The sequence below is a fragment of the Aedes albopictus genome, chromosome 1, assembly GCF_035046485.1.
Source record: "Aedes albopictus strain Foshan chromosome 1, AalbF5, whole genome shotgun sequence".
NCBI lineage: Eukaryota > Metazoa > Arthropoda > Insecta > Diptera > Culicidae > Aedes > Aedes albopictus.
Genome location: NC_085136.1, coordinates 233,010,214 through 233,036,018, shown reverse-complemented (window position 1 = coordinate 233,036,018; position 25,805 = coordinate 233,010,214). Strand labels below are relative to the sequence as shown.

The window sequence follows — 25,805 nt, the reverse complement described above, 5'->3', positions numbered from 1 at the left end:
GCAAAATTTTGCTGAAACCCTCAATCGATTTTTGGTGTGTATGATGATAACAACTCGGACAGACCTCTAATAGGTATATGAAGTCCCACGGTTATGACTTAACGTTGATTGGCCCCTTCTTTATCAGCACGGAATTCAGTGCTAGTTAGTTGCGATCTATTAAAATTTACGACGTGAAGATATACGACGTTTAGTGATTGGGTCATATTGTTGGACTTATCGGGCCACCATTGAGTGCGATAATTTGATAAGGAGGGTCTTATTTTGGGCAGTTATCATTTTTTTTCGCCTCATTCGTTTATCCGACAATTCAAGGATTGACAAGCATTGTATTTGCCTACAATATTTATGGTATAGTGTATTCGTCATAGAATTTAGGCTATATATTCAATGGGGTCTCCAGTTAGCCTAGTGGTTAAGGCCAAACCGAAGACGGCGGGTTCGATTCCCGTTCTGTTGGGAATTTTTCTCGGCTCCCTGGGCATAGTGTATTGTATTTGCCTCACAATACACAAATTCATGCAATTGCAGGCAAAGAAAGCTTTCAATTAATAACTGTGGAAGAACAAAGAACACTGAATTTAAGAGAGTCAGGCCAAGTTCTAGTGGGAACGTGAAGAAGAAGAAGAAGAAGAAGGAAGAAGAAAAAGAAGAAGATAAGTATTCAATATAGACCAACCTGAAAATGACTACTTCAAACTATAAATTGAAACCGTAATCGAGCTCATATGAATTCATAAGGTTTCGTGTTCAATCAATTGAAAACAGTATAATTAATGTGAGCTAATAAATTCATATGAGCTCAACTATGATTTCATAATGTAGTTTCGACCAATATAAAGGTGATCCGTTTTCACTCGTATCATAATTAGTACTTATTATTTTATTTAAAACTTATTCTAAACTTCATAATGCATTTGTATAAATTCCTTAAGATTACTTGCCTAACTAACTAATCTTGTTTCTATAAAACGGTTTATCACAGACAAACAAACGTAACACCTTGAACGATTTTCATGGAAATCAATCGCCCAGTTCACACTACCATCACCTGGTGGAAAAGTTGCACGAATCTCTGTGTTGTGCAATATCGTCAACAGAAAGGCGATAGTGTGAAACGTCAAACGCATAGAAAAACGATGCGCACGCCTCTGGTTGTGAAAGACACAGCTATGAAAATTTTAAATGATCGTTAAAATCGTGGTGGATGGAAATTTCGCAAGTGTTACGTCTGTTTGTCTGTGGGTTTATTTAGCTTTTGTTAGCCACAGAAAAGTCCTTTCGATCGTCAATTACTTCATTTATTATCAATTAGCTGTAATTTTCCGATCAACTACCCTCCCACAGGCTACATAAATTTGTGACCACAGCTACTAAGCACATGTACCGCCAGTACCAGAGCATTATTGATGACAACCACATAAATTTTCACCGCGCGCAGCAACTGATAATTTATAATTTATTCCCACTGCATCCGACCGGCTGATCGGCGACACCCATAGTCAGTCAGTCAATGTGAATCAACCAGCAGCTACACAGTGCAATATAAAGGTTGGGGTAAAATGCGTCTACTCACAGGAAAGGGTTGAATTCGGGTTAAAGGGGTAAAATGTCTCAACAACAAAATGCAACGCTCAAATCTACCTCTAAGCACTAAATTACCTTGACGACAACGTATTTTATACCGTTTTCCCTCACAAATCGAACCAAAGGACGCGCACGTCCGTCCAACCATAATCGTACCCAGGGGATGTTTTGCCGTGGGTGAGATGTACCGCACAATAACAATTTTATTATTGGGTTTAATTGAATTTTGCCTCACGCACGACGATGCCAGCCGTCAGTGTCAGGTGCACGGGCAAAGTCCGTTCATTGCCACGTTCATGCTGGACCGTGATAGTTTCCTACCGTTTCGGGCGGATAACTTGCGTTTAGCTACATTGTAGTATTTAGTTGTGACGAAATCGGCAATGCTGGCCTTCGATTTGCGAATGTCATAGCAAAGCTGTAAGTCATTTTACGCAAACGACAATCAGTGTTGATATAAATATGCCCACGTGTGTTACTACGCCACATTCTGGTAAATTTTCAGATCATCGGATCGTAAAACGGACCATTGTTTTTTTTTTATTATGCACTCGCCACGTGGTGGCACTAATTTTAACGCAAACTCCCGGTATAAAAACATTTAAATATATCGGAAATGCTTGGTTTTTGTTTACTAGACGTTTAACAGTTTAACAGACGAAGAAAACCACCGCCCAAGTAGCGCGATACCCTACATCCAAAGAAATTGATTATTCATTCCCCGCATCGGAAAATACAGGGTTGCAAAACGGTGAGTCGATAAGAAGAGCGTCCAACATAGCTCGGATCTTCACAAGTTCCTACCTCATGCTTCCACGGGTCAAGCGATTACAAAGACCGCCAGCTAAGAGTTGTGTACTTAGCTGGTAGTGCAGCCTGGGCATGTTGTCTTTCTGACTTCAGCTAGATTGAAGAGGTACGTCTCGAGCGTCTGTTCACCAATGGTTGCTCGCCGCGTGACGTGAAAATCGTAGTCGGCGACATGAACGCGCAGGTAGGAAGGGAGGAAATGTACAGACCGGTAATCGGGCGAAACAGCCTGCACGCCGTATCGAATGATAACGGCCAGCGATACGTAAACTTTGCAGCCTCCCGTGGTATGGTAGTCCGAAGCACCTTCTTCCCCCGCAAAGATATCTACAAAGCCACCTGAAGAATGGAGATCACCCGACCAACAAACAGAAAATCAAATCGACCACGTTCTAATCGACGGTAAATTCTTCTCGGATATAACCAACGTCCGCACATACCGCAGTGCGAATATAGATTCGGATCACTACTTAGTTGCTGTATGCATGCACTCAAAACTTTCGACAGTTATCACCACGCATCGAAGTCGAACGCCACGGCTCAACATCAAGCAGCTGCGTAACGTAGAAGTGGCTCAAGACTACGCGCAGCAGTTAGCAGTGGCCCTATCAACGGAAGAGCAGCTTGGCGCAGCTACACTTGAAGATGGCTGGAGGGACAACCGATTCGCCATAGGTAGTACCTCGGCTACAGCACTAGGCTTCGCGACTCCGAATCACAGAAACGACTGGTACGACGGCGAATGTGAACAGTTGAAAAACGAGAAGAATGCAGCATGGGCGAGAATGCTGCAACACCGTACGAGAGCGAATGAGGCACGTTACAAACAGGCGCGGAACAGGCAGAACTCAGTCTTCCGGATGAAGAAGCGCCAGCAGGAAGAACGAGATCGCGAAGCGATGGAAGAGCTGTACCGCGCTAAGGACTCACAAAAGTTCTACGAGAAGCTGAACCACGCGCGCAGAGGCTTTGTTCCACAAGCCGACATGTGCCGAGATAATCACGGGAATATTCTCACGAGCGAGCGTGAGGTGGTCGAGAGGTGGCGGCAGCATTACGATGAGCACCTCAATGGCGACGTTGCAAGTACCAAAGGTGACGTGGTAACAGATCTAGGAGTATGTGCACAGGACGAAAAACTTCCGGCGCCTGACCTCCAAGAGATTGAGGAGGAGGTTGGCCGGTTGAAAAACAACAAAGCCGCTGGAGCAGATCAACTACCAAGCGAGCTTCTAAAATACGGTGGAGAAGCACTGGTGAGAGCACTACACTGGGTCATTACCAAGATTAGGGAGGAGGAAGTATTATCGGAGGAATGGATGGAAGGTATCGTGTGTCCCATCTACAAAAAGGGCGACAAGTTGGATTGCGGGAACTACCGCGCGATCACACTACTGAGCGCTGCCTACAAGATACTCTCTCAAATTTTATGCCACCGTCTATCAACGATTGCAAGAGAGTTCGTGGGGCAATATCAGGCTGGATTTATGGGTGAACGCGCTACAACGGACCAGATGTTCGCCATCCGCCAGGTGTTGCAGAAATGCCGCGAATACAACGTGCCCACACATCACTTGTTCATCGATTTCAAATCGGCGTATGATACAATCGATCGAGAACAGCTATGGCAGATTATGCACGAATACGGATTCCCGGATAAACTGACACGGTTGATCAAGGCGACGATGGATCGAGTGATGTGCGTAGTTCGAGTATCAGGGACACTCTCGAGTCCCTTCGAATCTCGCAGAGGGTTACGGCAAGGTGATGGTCTTTCGTGCTAGCTGTTCAACATTGCTTTAGAGGGTGTAACACGACACTGAAAATAAATTTTGTTTCATTGTACGAAATCGGTCGTCATGTTTACAAATGCCATTTGTTGTTTTCTGCAACGAAAAGCTTCGTAATATGCATGAGTTCGTTTCGTATAAAATTGCTCCGACAAGTTTTTCTGTCTCTTTTTTTTTGTCGGAATAACATAAAACATGCTTTAAAAAAATACCACTCGTTCATCTACTTAGATATCACAGGCTTCGAATCATGTATCTTCTGATTTATACCTACCAGTGCTAGCCACCTATCTGTGGACGCTTGTTGAAGCCGTCCGAAAACAACCAGAACTCTTTCCACTTTGGTTCTGTTTATAAATAACTTTTACTTTTCAACCGAGAGCATGTTTCCTCTCCTCTTCTCGCACACGCACCGTCATATGCTCATTAAAACATGTTGCTTTGTTTTCTCTGCGATCCAATCAACCGTCAGTGATGACTGCAAAGCTTTGTTGCATTCTACGAAGCGAAATTTTCTTTTTACGCATGGTTAGTAAAAAATGTTTGACATTTGTTTATTTTGTTTCATTCTACAAAGCGGGAGCTAAAATCTACGAATGAGCCAGTTTAGCGTCTGTCGGATTCGTGATTTCGTACATGATACAACTCCATTTGTACTGTTTCAGCATGGTGGTACGAATGGACCGTACATTTTACGCAAATTGCTTCCAATTTACGAAAACTGGTTTTACGAAGCATATTCGTTGAGGTTTAACGAAAGAATATTCTGAGTGGAGTGGGACGATTTTCACGAAGTCCGTTCAGCTGCTTGGTTTCGCTGATGATATTGATATTATTGCTCGGAAATTTGAGACGATGGCGGAATCGTACATCCGACTAAAGAGTGAAACCAGACGAATCGGATTAGTCATTAATGTGTCGAAGACAAAGTACATGATGGCAAAGGGCTCCAGGGAGGAAACAGCGCGCCCGCCACCCCGAATTTATATCGACGGTGATGAAATCGAGGCGGTTGAAGAATTCGTGTACTTGGGCTCACTGGTGACCGCCGACAACGACAACAGCAGTGAAATTCAGAGGCGCATTGTGGCAGGAAATCGTGCCTACTTTGGACTCCGCAGAACTCTACGATCGAATAAAGTTCGCCGTAACACGAAGTTAACCATCTACAAAACGTTGATTAGACCGGTCGTCCTCTATGGGCACGAAACATGGACCCTACGTGCGGAGGACCAACGCGCCCTTGGAGTTTTCGAACGGAAGGTGTTGCGTACCATCTACGGCGGAGTGCAGATGGAAGACGGGACTTGGAGAAGGCGAATGAACCACGAGCTGGGAGAACCAACCATCGTCCATACCGCGAAAATCGGGAGGCTACGGTGGGCGGGTCACGTCATCAGGATGTCGGATAGCAACCCGACTAAAATAGTTCTCGAGAGTCATCCGACCGGTACAAGAAGACGTGGAGCGCAGCGAGCTAGGTGGGTCGACCAAGTGGAGGACGATCTGCGGACCCTACGCAGAGTGCGGAACTGGAGACAAACAGCCATGGACCGAGTGGAATGGAGGCGGCTACTATGTACAGCAGAGGCCACCCCGGCCTTAGCCTGATCGGTAAGTAAGTATGGAATTCTGGGCTGAGCAGAGGGTGATATCCAATTGGATGGATGTCAACAATTGCAATCAGTCAAAACTATTTATAACACCAAATGCTTATAAAACCAAAAAGCTCTTAGAGCTCAACAAGAGAGCTCTACTGTACAGGGGATACTCAAAATAACTGGGACAGGTAAAATTTTCATTTTTCAAAGAATGTTCAAATCGCTGTAACTTTTCGAAAAGGGCATCAAATATTCTCAAATTTTCACTGTAAGTTTATCAACTAGCTGTGTATCAGTGGTCAAAATTGAAATGATCGGGCCATTCTACACAAAGTTATTAAGGTTCTAGAGAAAGGTATAATTATCCGATAGCCAATTTTGAGCTGTTATATCTCCGGAGTCAATGATCCGAATGCAATGAAATTTTGATCATTTATGACTTATATGTATAATGAGCTATTGAAAACATTTGATTAAACTTTAAGTTCTTCACACGAAAGAAAATTATTTCGATTAAATTATTTTTCTAATACATATAACACTAATTTATCCAAAACTTTATCATCGTTTCAAAATTGAGATCGCAGCAATCCACGAGCGCGCGCGGACGTGTGGAAAAATGTGTCTGTCAGTTTTTTCGTGTCCGTGTAATTTAAATTCGGCTGATCGATTTGTGAATTGGTGGAAGATTGTGCTAAAGTTGATTAAAATGTTCGGAAACCGATGCAAAAAAGTGATTAAACGTGCGTGCTTAATAATGGTCCGGCTGTTCGACCTATGTGTTAGGAGGTTTTACCGGACATCGGATAATATGTATAATGTAACAGCAGTTCCTATTGCAGAGCGAAGGAGAAAGAAACTACAGAAGGCTACCTAAAAATCCGGTGAGCATGTTCTAACTTGGTTGGGATTTGGGACGATGTATTTTTAAGCGATATATGCTGAGGAACTGCTTTTTGAATTGACAGTGATTTTCGATTTGCATTTGTATTTGGTTTGTGAGAGGTTAATTTCCCAGCATGGTTGCTGGGAATAGATCGGCTTGACTCTAGCAAATCCGTGTGTTTAACCTTCAGCGGTGGGACGGGGGAGAGAGCTACCGAACTGTCTTACTAGCACATAATAAATACCTGAAATACTGGACAATTTTATAATTTTCTATACGCAGCTGTGCGAATGCGGCTCACTTAGGCTAGTTGCAGAGCAGCTGTCTCTATGGTAATGGGTGCAGGAGAATGGGATAGAAATTAACTGTAAAAGAAGTTGATTCCAAGTTGCAGTTTCGCTTGGGAAGCTGCTGCTGCAGCTGAAAATCGAGAAACCGATATAGATGCTAGGTTGTAGATTTGTACCATTTTGTTGTATTTGTTGTTTATTCAATAATTTATTTGATTTCATCTAAAAGTTTTCCATATTACTACATACCGCAACTGGGATGGAACCTGACCACAACGAGATGATACCCAGTAGAAACAACGATATGGGTATGTGTTAGGGTGTCGTGAGGGCAAGGTGGTTTTAATTCTGTTGATGGACTTATGAACTTATCCACCGATGAACGGAATTCGCTCTACCCGGGAGTTTTGATACTGGAGCGGGGTTATTCTCAAACACAATTGATCGATTTTAATTGGAGATGGTCCGCTCTAGTGTCGGAATTCTAGGACCGAGTAAGTTCGGTTCAGCGGTGGATGAATCCATACAGCAGTGAACTGAGTTCATTCGGTTTGCGGTCTTGCTGTAAGGGTTCGTTCGAATATTACGTAACGCAAAATGTGTCAATTTTTGACCCCCTCCCTCCCCCACGTAACAACTTTTGTATGAAGGATTTTTAAATTTTGTATGCAGCGTAACACAGCGCTTGACCCCCTCCCACCCCCCATCACGTTACGTAATATTTGAATGAACCCTAAAAGTGGGGCAGTTTCCAACCAGAATCTTGATTTTCTTATTGGGGGTGGCCCTGCTGAGATGTCGGGGTTTACGTGCTGGGTGGCTTAAGTTTGCCGGTGGAACCGTTCATTATAATAGTGTCCCGACAGCTTTAACTTTTATGTGTGATGTGGAGCGCTAGGATAGCAGGACCATCTGGGCGAAATTTATGTGGCGGACACTTTTTCGATGTAGCGCGATACGCGGTAAGATACGCCTTGTTCAGGGATTCTTGTCGGTTGGTTTGGAATTCCGACCTAATATCTGAAAGAGGCCGCCTGTCTGCCTTTGAGGCACGTTTCTTTCTATGTGAGGCCTATCTGCGTCAGCCTACGCATGTTAGAGTAAGTTATCTGTTAGGTGTGTTGACGTGTGTGGGTGGATGCGGGTGAGCCCTGCAGAGGCGGAGACGTGTTTGTTTGCAAAAGGCAGATAGACCCTTTTCTCAATTACATGCATCTTGACATGCATTGTTAAGGGCGCACGGGACGACGTGTAATTTTTCCTATCTTCCCTCTCTTTCTAACAATTTGCCTCGCGATTTTGAAGAAGCAAATATCAATTTCCACTGCACTGACGTAGCTGAAACTTTAGTCGATTGTGCACCACAAGTGAGCAAATGAACGATCAAATTTCTAGTCAATAATATGAAGTAGAAGTTGAGATTTGCATCTTACTAACAACAGAGCAATGGCGGACGATTCAACCACCGTCCCGTCCGGCCTTAAAATAATACTGAATTCCTGACCATTCCTGTACCAAAATCCTATTTCCTTTCTATTTTCGAGGGCGTCGGTGAGTCGGCACTTCGATAAATAGTTATCCCTTCCTACTATCCCTTCCCATCCACATAACGTGTTTCTTATCGTTTCAGAGAGCGATCAATAGCGCTTAAGCCTAGGCTTGTTAGCCAGGACACAGTGTAAAAGCCTGTGCCCCATCCCGGACTCAAAAAGGCCCATGGAGTGACAAAATTTCTTAGCTATGTCACTCCCAACGTTGGTATTTAAATATACTAAAACATTTTCACTCACTCCAACACAACTACTTGATTTACTCAAATACACTCACAATACAATCTTGTCGCATCACTCGCTTATAGTGATTCCCAAATCCCCCCATTCCAAATATCCAACTCCTTGACACCTATGGGAGTGTCGGTGAGTCGCTGACCTCTTGTAAAGTAGGTGTCATATCATCACATCCTTTCCTATCCTCGTAACGGAGAATATGGGCGTGGCCGGCAATGGAAGTTCTCATGTCTTTTTTACTTCAACCTCTAGTTGGATAGCTGTTCCTTCCCAAATAGCATTCCATAAGCAATTAGAATTGGGGTATTAAAGTTTTAACATGACAACTTTCAGTATGCAATCTACGAATTACTCCGTTACCACGCAACGCAACGCAACTTTATCATCGTTTCAAAATTCGACATAGTAATTATAGTTCATTTAAATTCCCTCTAATTGACTTGAATATATTTATGTTTTAAAGGAAAGCAACCAAATAACCTTCATTAAATTGAAAAAGTAATGGGATGCATATGAAAAATAGATAAATTTACTAAAAAAACATGGAATAAATGAAATCGCCATAACTTTTTTCTTATTTATAATTTCAAATTAAGTCAACTGTTTTTCAAAGTTCATTATATTAGTCATAAATGATCAAAATTTCAATGCATTCGGTTCATTGAATCCAGAGATCAGTTGGCTATCGAATAATTATACCCTTTTCTAGAATCTACGACGTTATAACGTGTAGAATGGCTAAATCTTTTTCAAATTTGAACCACTGATATACAACTAGTTGATGAGCTTACAGTAAAAATTTGATGCCCTTTTCGAAAAGTTACAGCGAGTTGAATATTTTTGGAAAGGGAAAATTTTACCTGTCCCTGTTATTTTGAGTATCCCCTGTACATACACTGGCCTAGTAACTGGGCACTGCCCGAGCGGGTATCACTTGAAAAATTTTGACCAAATTCAGAGTGATATCTGTCGTTTCTGTAATACGGAACGTGAAACCTCGGTACATCTGCTTTGCAGTTGTGGTGCTTTATACACGCGCAGGCAAAGATTTCTAAATAGTGGTTGCTTGCAACCCAGTGAGATCTGGTCTGCAGAACCTGGGAAAGTCGTAGAGTTAATAAATTCCATTGTACCTGACTGGCACTGGGAGACGACGCGTCGTGGCAGAAGCTGATTACTTGACACATGGTAACATGCGAACATCAAAACGGGACATGCCACAAAAGTTCAGCTTTATTCCCCCAACAGGGGAGGAAAAAGAGATACAATATTATCATTCATTAAGTCAGCCCAAATTTTATGAATGACGTTTTTTTAAGAAAAAATGTGTGCTATATATGTGGATCGCCAAATTTTTTAACAATTAAACCTGGGTCGCATACTGAAAAAGTTTGAGAACCCCTGCTCCACATTTTAGAGATGTTATGAATTAGCAAAATCTGGACCCGTACAAAATTAGAGTACCCCACGATATGTATATTTCAACCAGGTTAGGAAAGATTCGAGACTAACTTTGAGTTCAATAGGTTAAAAAAAAAACCCTATGACGAAGAGAACAAAACAGCCGAAAAAAACAGCCCTTATTTTCGCATGTTGTATCGCAACCGATTGAAAATCAGCCGACGAACCACTTCTATCAGTCAAGGACGTACACAAACGATTCACAATGGGCAATGCCCGGTTCGATTGAGGTGTAAAACGTCCGGCTCGCCTCACCACCTGAGACGCACCATGGTTCGCATTGAGATTAGATACGGAGGCGCATCACCAGTATGGCGTGGTATTATCTTATAAATAGGGGCTATATTTATTAATTTTCCGCCCGACAGTTCAATTGACCAATTGAATGATTTTGTGGGTTTCCACCTACAGCACTTAAATGTTTTTGTTTATGATGTTTCCGGCGCGATAACTGTAAACTCTACTCTGTAAATGTGTTTTAATTTTATTGATACCGTCGTTGGGGGTGAGAATGGGTCAAAAAAGGATACTCAAAGATTGTTTGTTAAATAACAAATGCAATTGAAGTCAGAATAACTTTTTATTTGGTATGTATACTCTCCTATGTGGTAATGATAGTTTAGCAAGAAAGTATCACGATATATGAATTACTTAGTAAACTACAAATGATTGAAAATTGACCCAATCTCACCCCTTAGAGGGGGTGAGAATGGGTCAAAGTATTCGAAATCACCTATCTAAGAATATAAATTAATTTTATTGATCATATATAGTAAACCTACCTCAAACACAATGTTATCATGACGAATAAAAGCTTAGGTAATTTTAAAAGATGATTAATCCACCTAAAAGGACCAATACAACCGAAAAAATGGTTGAAATTAAAAAAAAAATAACGTTTGCATACTGTATCATCATTTTTAGCCGTCATAATCATCCTCATTAAGAGTTTCAACCTCCATGAGAGGAGGGGAGATCAAAATGAGGGAGGGACGAAGAAAGAATGAAAGATTGATTGTAAAAAAAATGCTAGTTTTTGTATACTGCATAAGAAATGTTTAACCAAACCCTCCGTTATAAACTCTTATGTACATGATCATTGGCCTCTATATTGCTAAAGCAAATCACTCCATCTCAAGATAGAGGGTCGTTCAAATATTATGTTAAGTCTATTTTGTGAGCTTACGCTATTGCAGTACACTAGAGATTAGCTGATGATTAGAGGAGCTGTCCACACGTATGGGTGTATTGTTATAAATTATTTTAGGCACTAAACTATTAACACACTCGTTTGACGCTTCTCGACATATTTTTGAAAGAAAGCGTGCTTTAATGAAAATACGGTAAACATGGGACCACTCTAACGTCAAATGGGGACTGGATAACAAGTTGAATTTCTATTTAAGGTTATGTGCACTCGATAACTTGCTTGACCCAATCTCACCCCCATTCTTAATATTTAGACATAGGGTCGAAAATATTAAGTTTTTAAATAAAAAGAGCAATGACAGCCCGCTTTTTTCATTACATCAACCAGGTAATACCTACAGCTAACCACTTATAAGAAAATGTATGTTTAGGTACTTGTGTTAAACATTACGAAGGAGAAATTTTTTCAGAGTGATTTACTAGTAGTTTCATCATATAAGTTTAGCCACAAATTAAACAAAAAACGATTATTGCAAAACATCTTATTCTGCATCATGACGTGTAAAAACATCTCCCCTTTGAAATAATATAAAGCTTTCAATATAAATTAGCGATAGTTATTGAGCTATTTCAAATTTTATGTTTCTCCGTTTTGACCCAATCTCACCCCCCAGACCCATTGTCACCCCCATCGACGGTACTTTGTCACAGATTGCACGTGAGCAACACTAGTTTACCACTTATCTGTCATTCACGTTTGAAAGTTGTGCTTCTTGTACTTATAATCTCTCGTGTGATACGTTTGTTTGTATGCATTGAGAACCCAAGAGTATTTTATCTTATTTACCCAAGCCCTTGGCAAAATGCACTATTTTGTAACTAATCACTCAATGTCTTATATGGATAGTAGGAGCAATTTAGTTTAGAAATTTGACATTTTGAGCGTTACGCTCAGTTCCAAGATTTTCTCGAAGTAAAAAGATCCAATTCGTAATCCCAAAGCATGAATCGATTATTAAATCTGATCTTTTAATATGCTGGTTGGTATGAATTTTGACCTTTGCTAATAACGCATTGAATGTGTCTAATGCTAGGGGATGCAACAATGTCATCGACCACATCAAAAATATCACATTCACTATGCAACATTCGTCATTTGAGCCGGAAAATCGTCAGAAATGTAGCCAAACAAGCTCCCGGCTTCTCTCTAGACCCCATCCGCCAGGCATTAGCAGCATTTTATTTCCGTTCGGATGCAGTGCTACACGTGTGCGACATATAGTCGATTAAATCTCCCATGACCGCGCTTAAGTGAATTCCCCTGCTGTGTGTGTGGTAAACGCGAACCACATGGGGCCACATGTATCTCTCCTCGCCGCACCGCCGTTCCAGGGAGTATTAGGGAAAAGGTCGTAAATATTTGATTAAATTCCGACGCGGTACACTGAGAGGTGTGGTATTGTATAGAAGAGGGTTGCGTTGCGCTTTGGTCCTTGCCAATTGGGTGTAACCGGGTATAATTGTTGTAGGTACTCGCGGTCCAAACCACTTTATCCGCATGCACACACTGACGGGGTTCACGCGACAAACTCCAAACGGCGGTGATGTGGTCGGACTGATGGATTTCTGGATTCAGGATGATGGTTGGCTGGTTCCTATCTCGCAAAACCGATTGTACGCTGCTCGTCCCGTAGCTTGCGAATAAACCTCAGGCCTTAATGCTCGATAATTGAATTTCAAGCTCATGGTCGGTGTTGTGGTTGATCGCAAGGCAAGTCGGGTGAGCTTTGAGAACAAAATATGGCCTGTATTGATTGAGATTTGTGTAGGTGGGACAAAACCATCTTTTTTATGTTTTTTGTTTTTTGAACTGCTGATAACTTTACATATGATGTGTTGGTAGAGGCAAACTGCTTTGCAACATGTCAATTTTGACTATCAGGTATCAGAAGGCCGGTTCCAGAGGCACGTTATCCTCCATTTGGGACATTTGTGCCATCGCCAAAATAACAGCCTATTTCATCATCTTCCTAAGGGAAAAGGAAGGAAAAAGGATTTGGATGGGGATAGGGACAGGTAGGGAAATAGGAAAAATACCCTGGAAGAGGGTACTAAACGCACAAGCGTACCACAATGGGTTCAAACAGCGCCATGAAAAGGGCACTGTAATAACGCATAAAGTGAAAGAGAGACTATAGCTCTTTATCACAGCGGGTCAAGAACAACAGAATATCCTGAAGATTCAGGTTTCTGAAGTCAGTTTCACTTAATAAGTGTTTACCGAATACTCGGAAACGCAGTTGCACAAAAACTGGACAGTTACAAATCAAATGATACGATCGGATTCACAGCTATCACATGCAAATGAATCAGCTTGCTGAATATTCGCCATGTGATAGCTGAGTCGGCAGTGGCCAGTCAATGCTTTGACCAGAATGCTGCAATTCTGCTTTGACAGATTTGTAAGGGAACTTTCAAAAATTACGTCCAACATTTGGGGGAGGGGGGGGGGTCTAGAAAAGTGTGACAGTACGTGTATTGGGTATAGGGAAATTGCGTGACAGAGGGGAAGGGGGGGGGGTCTAGAAATCCCGAAAAACGATGGACGTAATTTTTGAATCTTCCCTAAGATACTTCGCCACCCTTGGAGATGGCTCAGTACAATACAATTTGGTTTGACGACATGACTCCAAGGATGGGAAAAAATCATTCATTTATTGCGCATCCCTCACTCACAACCACGCACAATCTGATGCGAGTGTGCTTGTCCCCCAGCCAAGCAAAATCTTTCCACATTCATTGCCTATTCTTTTCAATCGCCGAGCACCGGGCGACGCAAGCAACGACGGCCGATTGAATCGCTACTGAATCTGTGTGCCGAAGACGAACGAACCAATATTGAACGAATGTTTGCATACTGAATCGGGTGCGAGAGCATTCGTTTTGGAACGTTCACTCAGCGTTCAGTGGCGGCATTCAGTACTGGAAATTGAATCAGTGAGCGCGTTTTGATTCAATCAGCTGAATGCCACTCGGTAGTTGAGAGAGCGAACGTTCTTTCCGTATACACCGATCCTAGCTGATTCATTTCACACTCTATTTGTATCTCTCCTGATTCGCTTCGGTGGCGTCGGTGGCGAGCCGTTCGTTTGCGTTCGTTCATGGTGCGCCGTGCTCTCACTCAGTATTGGGTTGTTGGCGTTCTTTTGGCTATTTTGCATCGCCGGCATTCGGGTGAGCGAATGAGTTTTCCCATGCTTGCATGACTCCAAACTATTCCAGTATTGTCTGTGTTGAGTGGCAGCCCAGGTGTGAATCTGAAGCTTTACCCAACACTTCGATATCGGAATAGCTGGCTCAGGGCCAATGCGGTCATGTGATGCTCCAGTGCGAGCTAACTCATCAGCCAATTCATTTCCAGCGATGAAAGAATGGCCAGGTACCCATACAAGGTGAACAGCGTTTGCTGAATTCAGCTCCTCGATTTGAGTTCGACAAGCGATAACTACCTTCGACCTAGAGTTGGCCGAAGCAAGTGCTCCAGAACATCGCCATTAAGCACATCCTTTGGAGATGGCCTAATTTTGATTGGACCGTTCTCACTTCGCCCTTTTGCCACCACACAAGACATCCATAAGCCAATATTGGCTGAACCACAGTTGTGTAAATCCATTTGATATACTTGGGTTTTAGACCCCAAGTTGTACCAAAAGTACGCCGGCATTGCCCGAAGGCCATACAAGCTTTCTTGATTCTGAACTCAATGTGAGGTGTCCAGGAAAGCTTGGAATTAAGAATGACTCCAACGTACTTTACCTGTTCAGTCACATCGATTTCAGAATCAAAGAGACGCAAAGGTCGAACGCCATTACGGTTTCGCCTTTCCGTGAAAAGAGCAATAGATGTTTTACTCGGATTAACCGAAAGGCCATATTGGCGACACCAACCCTCAACTACCTGAAGGGCGCTTTGCATCAGGTCGAAAAGGGTGCTGATGCACCTACCAACTAACAATGTTAGGTAGTCGTCGGCAAAACCATAAGTAGGAAAACCGCTATTATTGAGTTGCCTCAATAGCGTATCTGCTACGAGATTCCACAAAAGCGGTGATAAGACTCCCCCTTGGGGGCATCCACAAACACTCAATTTCCTAATCCCTGCTAGACGCAATGTCGAGAAGAGATATCGGTTTTTGAGCATTTGGTGAATCCAATTGGAAATCATTGGAGATATACCATGACTCCGTGCGGCTTCCAATATGGCATCGAAAAGCACGTTGTCAAAGGCACCCTCGATATCTAAGAAAACACCCAGACAAGGCTGCTTTTGAGCGAATGCTTTCTCGATATCGTAAACAACCTTGTGTAAAAGAGTCACAGTGGACTTACCAGTTTGGTAGGCATGTTGGTTCACATGAAGAGGCCCATTGGCCAAATGAACATCACGGATGTGATGATCGACAATGCGTTCTAAGCATTTCAGAAGAAAAGAGGTCAAACTGATAGGTCTGAAACTCTTTGCTTCTTCATACGACGCACGACCCACTTTTGGAATAAACTTTACAGTAATATCCCGCCAGGATTTGGGAATATACCCTGTAACAAAACTGCAAACAAGTAGTTTTTTCAAAACATGTTTGAAATAATCAAATCCCTTCTGAAGCAAAATAGGATAAATCCCATCTGCCAAGGAGATTTGAAAGGAGCAAAGCTATTAAGAGCCCACTCAATCGATTCTATAGTTACAATACTCCGAGCCAAAGCTAAAGAATCATAACTACAAGAAAAGACATCCGGTTCATCCGAAGATGTAATATCCACACATCCAGGGAAGTGTGTGCTGAATAAGCATTCCAGAACTTCCTCATCAGAGGAAGTCAGATCGCCATTTGGCAAACGAAGTTCGTTCACCCATAAACCCTTAGATTTCGCAAGGATTTTGTTTAACCGACTGACTTCACTCAAGCTGGAAACATTTGTACAAAGGTTTTTCCAGCCAGATCGTTCAGCAGACCGGAGAGCTTTCCTGTAGGCCTTGCGAGCCGACCTGAAAGCCTCCGAACCAGCCGAACGTCGTCTGTTCGCATCATCTAAATCACTTGAAGTGTCAATGGATGGTGAGTATCCATGAAATTTGGCCGCAACCAAATCAGTAAAAAGATCCCAGTTTGTTGACCGAGGATTCCTGAAACGCAATGTTTGCGAAGTAACATTTAAATGTTCAAAAAAGATATAGCAATGGTCAGATAAAGATTCTTCATCTGACACATGCCAATTGGTCAGCTCGTGGCTAATTCTGCTAGAGCAAAGCGTTATATCTAACACTTCCTCTCTAGCAGATACCATGAAAGTTGGGCGGTTGCCTATGTTAAGTAATGCAAGATCTGTACTACTTAAGTACTCCATCAAGCTGGAGCCTCTCAAGTTAATGTCTGAGCTGCCCCAGTTTATATGGTGAGCAGTATATTAGCATCACTGCCAACAATTAGCGGAAGGCCTTTTGAAGTACAGTATGCAATGACTTGTTTGAAAGCATCCGTAGGGGATGGTTCATCATGCGGTAAATAAACCGAACAATAGACGTATTTCCTGTTGAGGTTTCCAACAGATACATCAATTGTGATAGCACATACATCTCTGGTGGTTAGTTAAGAGATGAGTGTAGCAACTATTGCGTTGTTGACAAGCACACAGGCTCGAGGCATGACACGCGAGTTTGCCATTTCATGTTTACTGAAAGTTGCAAAAACCGGGTTCACAAGGTTTCCTAGATAGAAATTTCCCTTACGAAAGTAAGGTTCTTGTACCAAGGCCACTTGGGCTGTACCATTTTGCATAAGTCTGCAAAGATTGATCGTTGCTGTTCTTTTATGCTGAAGATTGATCTGAGCTATCCTAACCGTAGCCACTACCCAAACTAGGTAAGATTAAACTCTTCGCAACGACAGCACAACAAAGAACAGCAACAATAAAACCAAATCGGTATCGATTGGTATTGCGGAGAAACATATTATATCCATTCGCGATGTGGTACGTGGTGGATGGCAACACTGAGATGAGTGAACTGCTGATAGGGCAGTAATATTAACGAGTAGGAATGAAAGGAGGATTGTTTTCAATTGTATTCGATATCATCTCCAAAAGCATCTGTTGAATTGTTGAAGTTAAGAAGTAGATGCAATAAAGAAATTAGTTAAATTAGCATCCTGAAATTGTAGGTAGATATTTATGATTGGGCAAAAACGGCAAGATATAAGTTATAAGGTACGTTTTATTAGGTGCTGCGACGTCTCCTATGTCAACAAGCGATTTTCGGCATCTGGACTGAGGTTGTACGAAGAGAGTAGTCAGGATTCACGCGTTGCGTAAAGCCAAAAAGTGAGTAGGACAGTTTAGACGATGGGAATCGATTTGTAACCTAGGAGTCTTTACAGTACAGTATCGTTGGATAAAATCCTGCCTAGGACGGCTCATTTGGTGTGGGTCGTAATATTATTGGATTATAGGGTGACCAATGTAAGTTTGAAGAAATTTGAAACGATGAATAGTGCTAATTCAATAAACTTAGCTTTTAGCATATCTCCACCAAAGACCCGGTGTGTGACGCTCAGAAGACCCCGAAAACTCCCCCTACAATTGGAAAACGCCAAAGGCGAGGATACACAGAATAAAATGTGTAAATCGCATAATGGGAAACCATAGAGGTGAAAATTTAAACTAATTAACAACATCTTCATAATCCCGCCCTTATTTAGCCTCAAGTGAGACTAAAGAAGGGCAGCTGATTGTCTCGGAGAAACACAAGGTCCACTGCACCATTGCTCCGGTTAGCGCAGTAAGGGCTACATACTGTGGAGGGCGCCCTGGTACTCCACAGGCTCCGTTAGCGGTTAGGTTTTTATTAGACCCCCCTAGCCATTCATTCCTAGGCACGGTAAGCATAAAGCCGCATCACACCATGAATTAGGGGTCACCTGTTGGTGGATTCTTACCACCGGAACAGGCGGTCCGTAGTGTTATTCTTAGCCAATTGAGACAATCGCTACCGACTGATCGAGAAAAGAAGTTAATATTGATGATCAACTTCATACGGACTCGAACAGCCGCTTCGCAACATGTCAATTTTGACTAGCTTAATAATTGTAAAATACTCTTTCGAGTGCAGCTTGTTTTTTAGGATGGTAATTCCCGTACCTAGAAAAGCTCCTAGGTTAGGTTATTTTTTTTTTTCAAAAACATACGATAACTGTGATCCACTAGCCTCTGCCCAGCAACGCCTATTCGGTACCGGCCGGAAACTACGAGCAACCTTAGGGAAGATCGGGTTACCAACCCCGGTGGAAACTTTGGTCGTTGGCTTACAGGGAAGCGGGGGAAGGGGGGGTTTACTTCTACAAACCTGAGCGTCTGTTCTCCAGGAGGAGCGACTCACAACAGCGTCTGATCCCCATGTTAGGGGCCGATGATCAGCCGTCCGAGTGCCAGGGAAGGACTCTAAGGTCAACTGTGCGCTATGGTCCTCCGGAAAGTAGGGGGTTGGTGTCAGGCCCTACGAGCCAGCCGTAAAAAAAAACCATTGTAACGGAAAATCAGCAACAGAATAACACGAACCGAGACCAATGGCAACGACCTAAGCGAACAAAAAGGACTTGCGATTGGAAACTCGGTACGTGGAACTGCCGATCTTCATTGGGAGCACCTGCATACTCGCTGATCTACTGAAGGACCGCGGGTTCGGCATCGTAGCGCTGCAGGAGGTGTGTTGGACGCATTCCATGGTGCGAATGTTTAGAGGTAATCATACCATCTACTAGAGCTGCGGCAACACACGCGAACTGAAAACGGCTTCCATCGTGATGAATGATATGCAGAGGCGCGTTATCGGTTGGTGGCCGATCGACGAAAGAATGTGCAGGTTGAGGATCAAGGGCCGATTCTTCAACTTCAGCACGAAAAACGTGCATAGCCCACACTCCAGAAGCACTGATGATGACAAGGACGCATTTTACGTGCAGCTCGAACGCGAGTACGACCGCTGCCCAAGCCAAGACGTCAAGATCATCATAGGAGATTTAAACGCTCAGGTAGGCCAGGAGGAGAAGTTCAGACCGACGATTGGCAAGTTCAGCGTCCACCAGCAGACGAACGAAAACGGCCTACGACTCATTGATTTCACCGCCTCCAATACAGCCTCTCTTATCGTTATACCTGGAGATCACCACAGCAAATCGACCACGTTCTGATTGACGGATGGCACTTCTCCGACATTATCGACGTGGCGCCAACATCGACTCCGACCACTATCTGGTGATGATCAAATTGCGCCCAAAACTCTCCGTCATCAACAATGTACGATACCGGCGACCACCACGGTACAACCTAGAGCGACTGAAGCAACCGGATGTCGCCACAGCACACACGCATATTCTTGAGGCCGCGTTGCCAGACGAGGGTGAGCTCGATGAGGCCCCTCTAGAGGACTGCTGGAGTACAGTGAAAGCAGCCATCAACGACGCAGCCGAGAGCACCATCGGGTACGTGGAACGGAATCGACGGAACGAATGATTCGACGAAGAGTTTGGAACGGGTTTTGGAGGAGAAGAATGCAGCGAGGGCGGTAATGCTGCAGCAAGGGACTCGACAGAACGTGGAACATTACAAACAGAAGCGGAAACAGCAGATCCGCGTCATTCGGGAGAAAGAAGCGCCGCCTGGAAAAAGCGGAGTGCGATGAAACCGAACAGCTACCGGAGGAGTGGAAGGAAGTGGTAATCTGCCCCATTTACAAGAAAGGCGACCATTTGGAATGTGAGAACTTCAGGCCGATCACTATTTTGAATGCTGCCTACAAAGTGCTATCCCAGATCATCTTCCGTCGTCTGTCACCTAAAACAAATGAGTTCGTGGGAAGTTATCAAGCCGGCTTCATAGATGGCCGGTCGACAACGGACCAGATCTTTACCGTACGGCAAATCCTCCAGAAATGCCGTGAATACCAGGTCCCAACGCATCACCTGTTCATCGACTTCAAAGCGGCATACGACAGTATCGACCGCGCAAAGCTATGGAGAATCATGGACGAATACGGCTTTCCTGGGAAGCTGACTAGACTGATTAAAGCAACGATGGACGGTGTGCAAAACTACGTAAGGGTTTCGGGTGAACTATCTAGTTCATTCGAATCTCGCCGGGGACTGCGACAAGGTGACGGACTCTCATGCCTACTCTTCAACATCGCTCTGGAAGGTGTGATGCGACGAGATGGGCTCAACAGCCGGGGAACGATTTTCACAAAATCCGGCCGATTTGTGTGCTTTGCGGACGACATAGACATTATCGCTTGAACATTTGGAACGGTGGCAGAGCTGTACACCCGCCTGAAACGCGAAGCAGCAAAGGTTGGACTGGTGGTGAATGCCTCAAAAACAAAGTACATGCTGGTAGGCGGAACCGAACACGACCGGATCCGTTTGGGTAATAAGGTTACGATAGACGGGGATACTTTCGAGGTGGTAGAGGAATTCGTCTATCTTGGATCCTTACTGACGGCTGACAACAACGTGAGCCGTGAAAGTGGGAGGCGCATCATCAGCGGAAGTCGGGCCTACTACGGGCTCCAGAAGAAACTGCGGTCGAAAAAGATTCCCCCACGCATCAAATGCACCATGTACAAAACGCTAATATTTAAGACCGGTGATCCTCTATGGACACGAGACATGGACCATGCTCGAGGAGCGCAAGGTTTTTTTGCATCTTTTTTTTCTGACTTTTGTACACTGCCAAACGTTTGGTAAGTCCGTTTAATCAGTTAATTGAGTTGGGTGAGTAGTAAATATGTATAATTGAAGTAACGTCATTAAATATATACGGGTTTGAATCAACTATGAACACTTTAGGGAAAGTTTTTGTAGGTATTTAAGCGATATTGTTGAATCTGAACATGGATTTCTATGAAATTTCTCAGTATAAAACATCCAATCGAGATTTCTCGAGATTCCTCCTAGGGATTATTTTAAAAATTTGCCCAGAGGTGCAGAATGGCACCAGGATTCGATCCCTGAACTTAGTTTTGATGGACATTTTTATTTTATAATAACGGTCTGTGGGGGCACCGTGGGAGCACCTACAAGCACTCGGAGTTTTCGAGCGACGCGTGCTACGAACGATCTTCGGCGGTGTGCAAGAGAACGGTGTGTGGCGGAGAAGGATGAACCACGAGCTCGCTGCACTTTACGGCGAACCCAGCATCTAGAAGGTGGCCAAAGCCGGAAGGATACGGTGGGCAGGGCATGTTGCAAAAACGCCGGACAACAACCCTGCAAAGCTGGTGTTTGCAACTGATCCGGTTGGCACAAGAAGGCGTGGGCGGACCAGGTGGAACGTGACCTGGCGAGCATTGGTTGCGACCGAAAATGGAGAGCGGCAGCCACAAACCGAGTATTGTGGCGTACTATTGTTGATTATGTCTTGTCTTAAATGTGATGTTGAACAAATAAAAGTATGTATGTATGTAATTTTGTTTTGAAAGTTAACATTACAAGTGAGCACCATGTGTACCACTTACAATACATTGAAAATTTGTAATTATCAATGTGTATATGATAGAATTTACCTCCAGCAAGCTTAAGCACAAGCAGATGGAGGTGATCATTGCGAAACGCAAACGTGAGAGTGTTTTGAGTTATCTAATAAACCTTAATAATCTTCACAAAATGTGCATTTCTTCGCATTAGTCGACCAAAACTCATAAAAATTGTCCAAAACATGTACATCCCTGTATGTTTGGAAGCTGAAATATTGTTGTATTGTAGATTAATAGCATTCATTCTTGCTTACAGATAGTTTTTGTGGTTTAGGGATAATGTTATCCATTATTCTAACTATGAAAAATAAACTCGCCCCACATCACCCTAAAATAGATAAAACTCATGTCAAAATAAATTTCATATGTCGAAAACATCACAATAACATACACCAAGAAGCAAAACGTATGAAAATTTGGCGAAATTTTGAAGTTTCGAAATTAATTTCTAAGTGGATTTTTTTTTTCGATCATACTCAATTTTTAAGCAATTTTCCCAATCTTATCAAAAATCACTTTATTCCTCAAAAACCAAATATTTTCCAACAAAGATTACTAAAACAATGTAAAATGGATGTAGTGCATTAATTAGAAAGGTATATTTTATCATTTTTGCATGCAGTTTTCATTAGAAACTGTAACCACTATGGGGTGGATCTTTTTTGTGCCGGTCACTGTACCTATGAACGCATAAATGTCCCATATGAATAGGAATGCCAGCAAATATGGGATTGATGTGCGATCATAGGCTTGGAAATCTTGCATGAGCCTTTTGTGCTCTGAAATGGTGTTAATGAGACCTTATTACGCCTATCACAGTGCTTACCGGTTACCTACACCGTGTCCAATAAGTTCTCATACAAAATCAAATTCAATTCATTCCACATCTGTAATTAGCTTTTTCTAAGTAAATTTATCTATTGAAAGGCCATCTAACACACAGCAAATACAGCATATGTTTTAGAACTAACTGTCCTTTATCCTTTTCTGCTGATCGCTGATGTGTCGTAAGTCCATTTCAGCTGGCACGCACGCCATTTCTTTGGTATTTCGTCGTATTTCAACGAGTAATGGTTTTAAGTTGAAACAAATTAGGTTCCTGTCCTCCCTATTGCTAGTAGCAACTATGACCAGAAGAGAAAAAATATGAGATTCTTTATTGGTAAAGTACAAAGCCGTTTTATTTTGTACAAAATAAAACGTAAATTAAACAAAAATGTTTTATTGAGATGTGTTGTGTTAAAGTAGCATGCGTGCATCTTATCTGGTTGATTCACATCATTCTCACTTTTAAAACATGCTTGGATTACTATTGTGGTAAATTTTGTCCAAAATTTAGGTTTTAGATGTTTATCTTTGATATAACGGTTATTATCTTACCATATCATCACTAAAACTGTATTGTTCAAGCCTTACCCAAGTAACAGAACTAGCTGAATAACAGTTTCTTAAGCTAAAGTTTGCTTAAGAGAAGTTTGTTCCACTTTTGTACAACAAAAATGTTTTTTGGGTAGTATATCCATTTGGTACATAACTTGAGATACAAACTCAAAATTTATCCTTATGGACTCTATTTCGCTACCATAGGAAGAAAACAACTTTTCGAGCATTTTTCGTGCGTGCCGGAAAAAACGGATTTCAGAAAACGGAAATGTACTGCTAGGCTTATAAAAACAAATAGAAAATAAAGTTATTCTAAACCGTAATCAGTATTACGTGGCCTTTCAATACATGTTTTCACTTTGAAAATATGAATCACATACCTATGTGAGATCAAATGATATTTTCTAAATTTGTATTTTGTATGAGAACTTATTGGAACAGATAACACAAATTTGGCTTCTTCTATGGATGTGTCTGTTCTGTACTTCTTTCTTTGTTGTTGTTTTGGACATCAGTCATGTTAGAAAAGAAGAAAAGAGAGCTACCAAACACGGTATGAGTGCCATAGTAATCTCACGCTAACAAATTCATCATATTCCATTAAAAGCCATTACAACACCGATTGATTCCGTTCTTTTTGTTTAACAAAAAATACAAAAATAAGAAACAACAAACAGTGCTTCAATCCTTTGTTTTCCGCAGGATGAAAATGGGAGCCACCTGCTTAACAGGGAACCAATGCTCTACTTTCGATGGCTTGAACCATTTTTCTGCGGGCAGGAAAACGTGTTCATTTTTTTTATTCATACACACGGCATCGCACAAACGTCAAATTGGTAAACTCGCGTATCGGCCAATTGCAACAATAATAGAACAAAGAAAAATATAGCTAAATATGTGCTAAAAATACCAGAAGTGCCAAAATCTCCAAAACGTGATAATTAATTTGACAAGCTGTCTGAATTATATTTGTCAAATACAAATTTACTGCTCAATTAGCGCGAGTAATTACCGTTTCAATGGTAGATGATAAATATCGCACATTCGACCTCTAAAAACTATCTCTCACTCATTAGCATTCAAACACGTTTTTACAGCCCATGACAAACGGAGAGTTAACTTCAAACAAACTTGTTTTCGTCTAGCACACTCTTATTTTCACCATCCGTTTTGTTTTGATTCTCATTCGATCGCGCGCTGTTGCGCATCCGATCGTGTCAGTCAAGGTCTTTAGCTTTCCAACAGAACAAACCGAACCACCTCTCAGCTGATCGTTCTACGCATTTTTAATTCTTTGTTCAACTCCGTCGATAACAATATATTCACACAAAACAAACACGAAACTTACGATCGACTTGCCGTGGTCATCGCCGCCATCCAGTTCCTTGAGAATGTCGTGCGCTGCTGTTAACATCACCACGTAACCGTAGTTGTTGCATAGCCCCAGGATCCAGTAAGCCACAAGATCGCGCCACAGACCCCGATCGCGTGGCCGTTGGTCGTCATCATTCAGCGTACGTTCGTCTTCGGCTACTGCCGAAGTGGTCGTCATGGTTCCAACGCTATCGTCTGCCATCATCGCTTGCTTTGTTGCTGCTTACTGGACTATAATACTATAAATAAAAAACTTCCCCTTATTCACTACACAGCACAACTATCTATCACTTTCTCGCAATCACAAATATAATCACTGTACGGGGAAACACTTTGCAAAAACAAAATCTAATTATGTGCATCAACTATTTACTAACATCGCGTCCAGCGGAACCGACTTACGGAAGGTCGCGTGGCGAGTCTACGTTGATCGCGGCGATGACGACCTATTCGTTCAACCGTTGCGACTAGACTACTCGATCGTCGGTACAAATGACGAGACGACGACCGGCCGAATGGCGTTACCCATAGCACGGCAGCAATCGTCGATTTTGTTGTTGGAATGGTCTTTGTACCCTCATTCATCGTTCAGCTTACATTCTGTTTGTGAGGAAAGGTAAGTGGGTACGTACGCACACCCGGCTTGAAGAATGAAGCAATCAGTCTTTTAATTGTGTAGCATTTTCGACGTGCACACCATTATTATCAGCAGAAGATTGCCATAGGACGTTCAGTTACCAGGACAGAAGCAGGTAATATTATCTGTACATACAAAATTTTCCGTTTGTCTCACAGCAATCCGATTTGCTGAGAGCAGTTCAGCAATCCATAACTTTACACACTTACTTCTAGAATGTTTTTTTCGGTTTTTTTTTATTTTCATTTTTTTTTTACTTTTACGTTTTTGACGAAAAGTAACTAATAACTACTAATAAAACTAACTTATAGTTATTTATGTGACAAGTTGCAAAAAGTTGATTTTTTTAGCACGAGTCGTACATTTATCCAACGAGGCTTGCCGAGGAGTGCTGAAAAAAACGAGTTTTGCAACGAGTCGGAGTCCCATACAACATTTTATGCAATGATTTTTTTCAAAATGCAACTCA

At 42.4% G+C, this 25,805-nt stretch overlaps 1 protein-coding gene and 1 long non-coding RNA gene across 4 annotated transcripts in view; one reads left to right on the top strand and one right to left on the bottom strand.

Moving 5' to 3' along the window:
- The window catches only part of LOC109425382 (battenin), a 34,307-nt gene extending 9,086 nt beyond the window's left edge, over window positions 1-25,221 (bottom strand). The window contains exons 1-2 of one of the 3 annotated variants that reach the window (XM_062846424.1): window positions 25,077-25,221; window positions 24,674-24,938 (exon numbers count right to left, since the gene is read on the bottom strand). In XM_062846424.1, coding sequence (XP_062702408.1) covers window positions 24,674-24,904 — 231 coding nt within the window. In that variant the 5' untranslated portion in view covers window positions 24,905-24,938; window positions 25,077-25,221. Of the gene's footprint in view, window positions 1-24,673 lie in introns of all 3 variants that reach the window. The other 2 variants (XM_062846425.1, XM_019700635.3) reach the window with 2 other exon arrangements.
- LOC134285520 (uncharacterized) lies at window positions 14,009-22,812 on the top strand. Its single transcript, XR_009996444.1, has 2 exons — window positions 14,009-17,574; window positions 17,639-22,812. It is a non-coding gene; the product is annotated as an uncharacterized LOC134285520 (long non-coding RNA).
- Window positions 25,222-25,805: the final 584 nt, after the last annotated feature.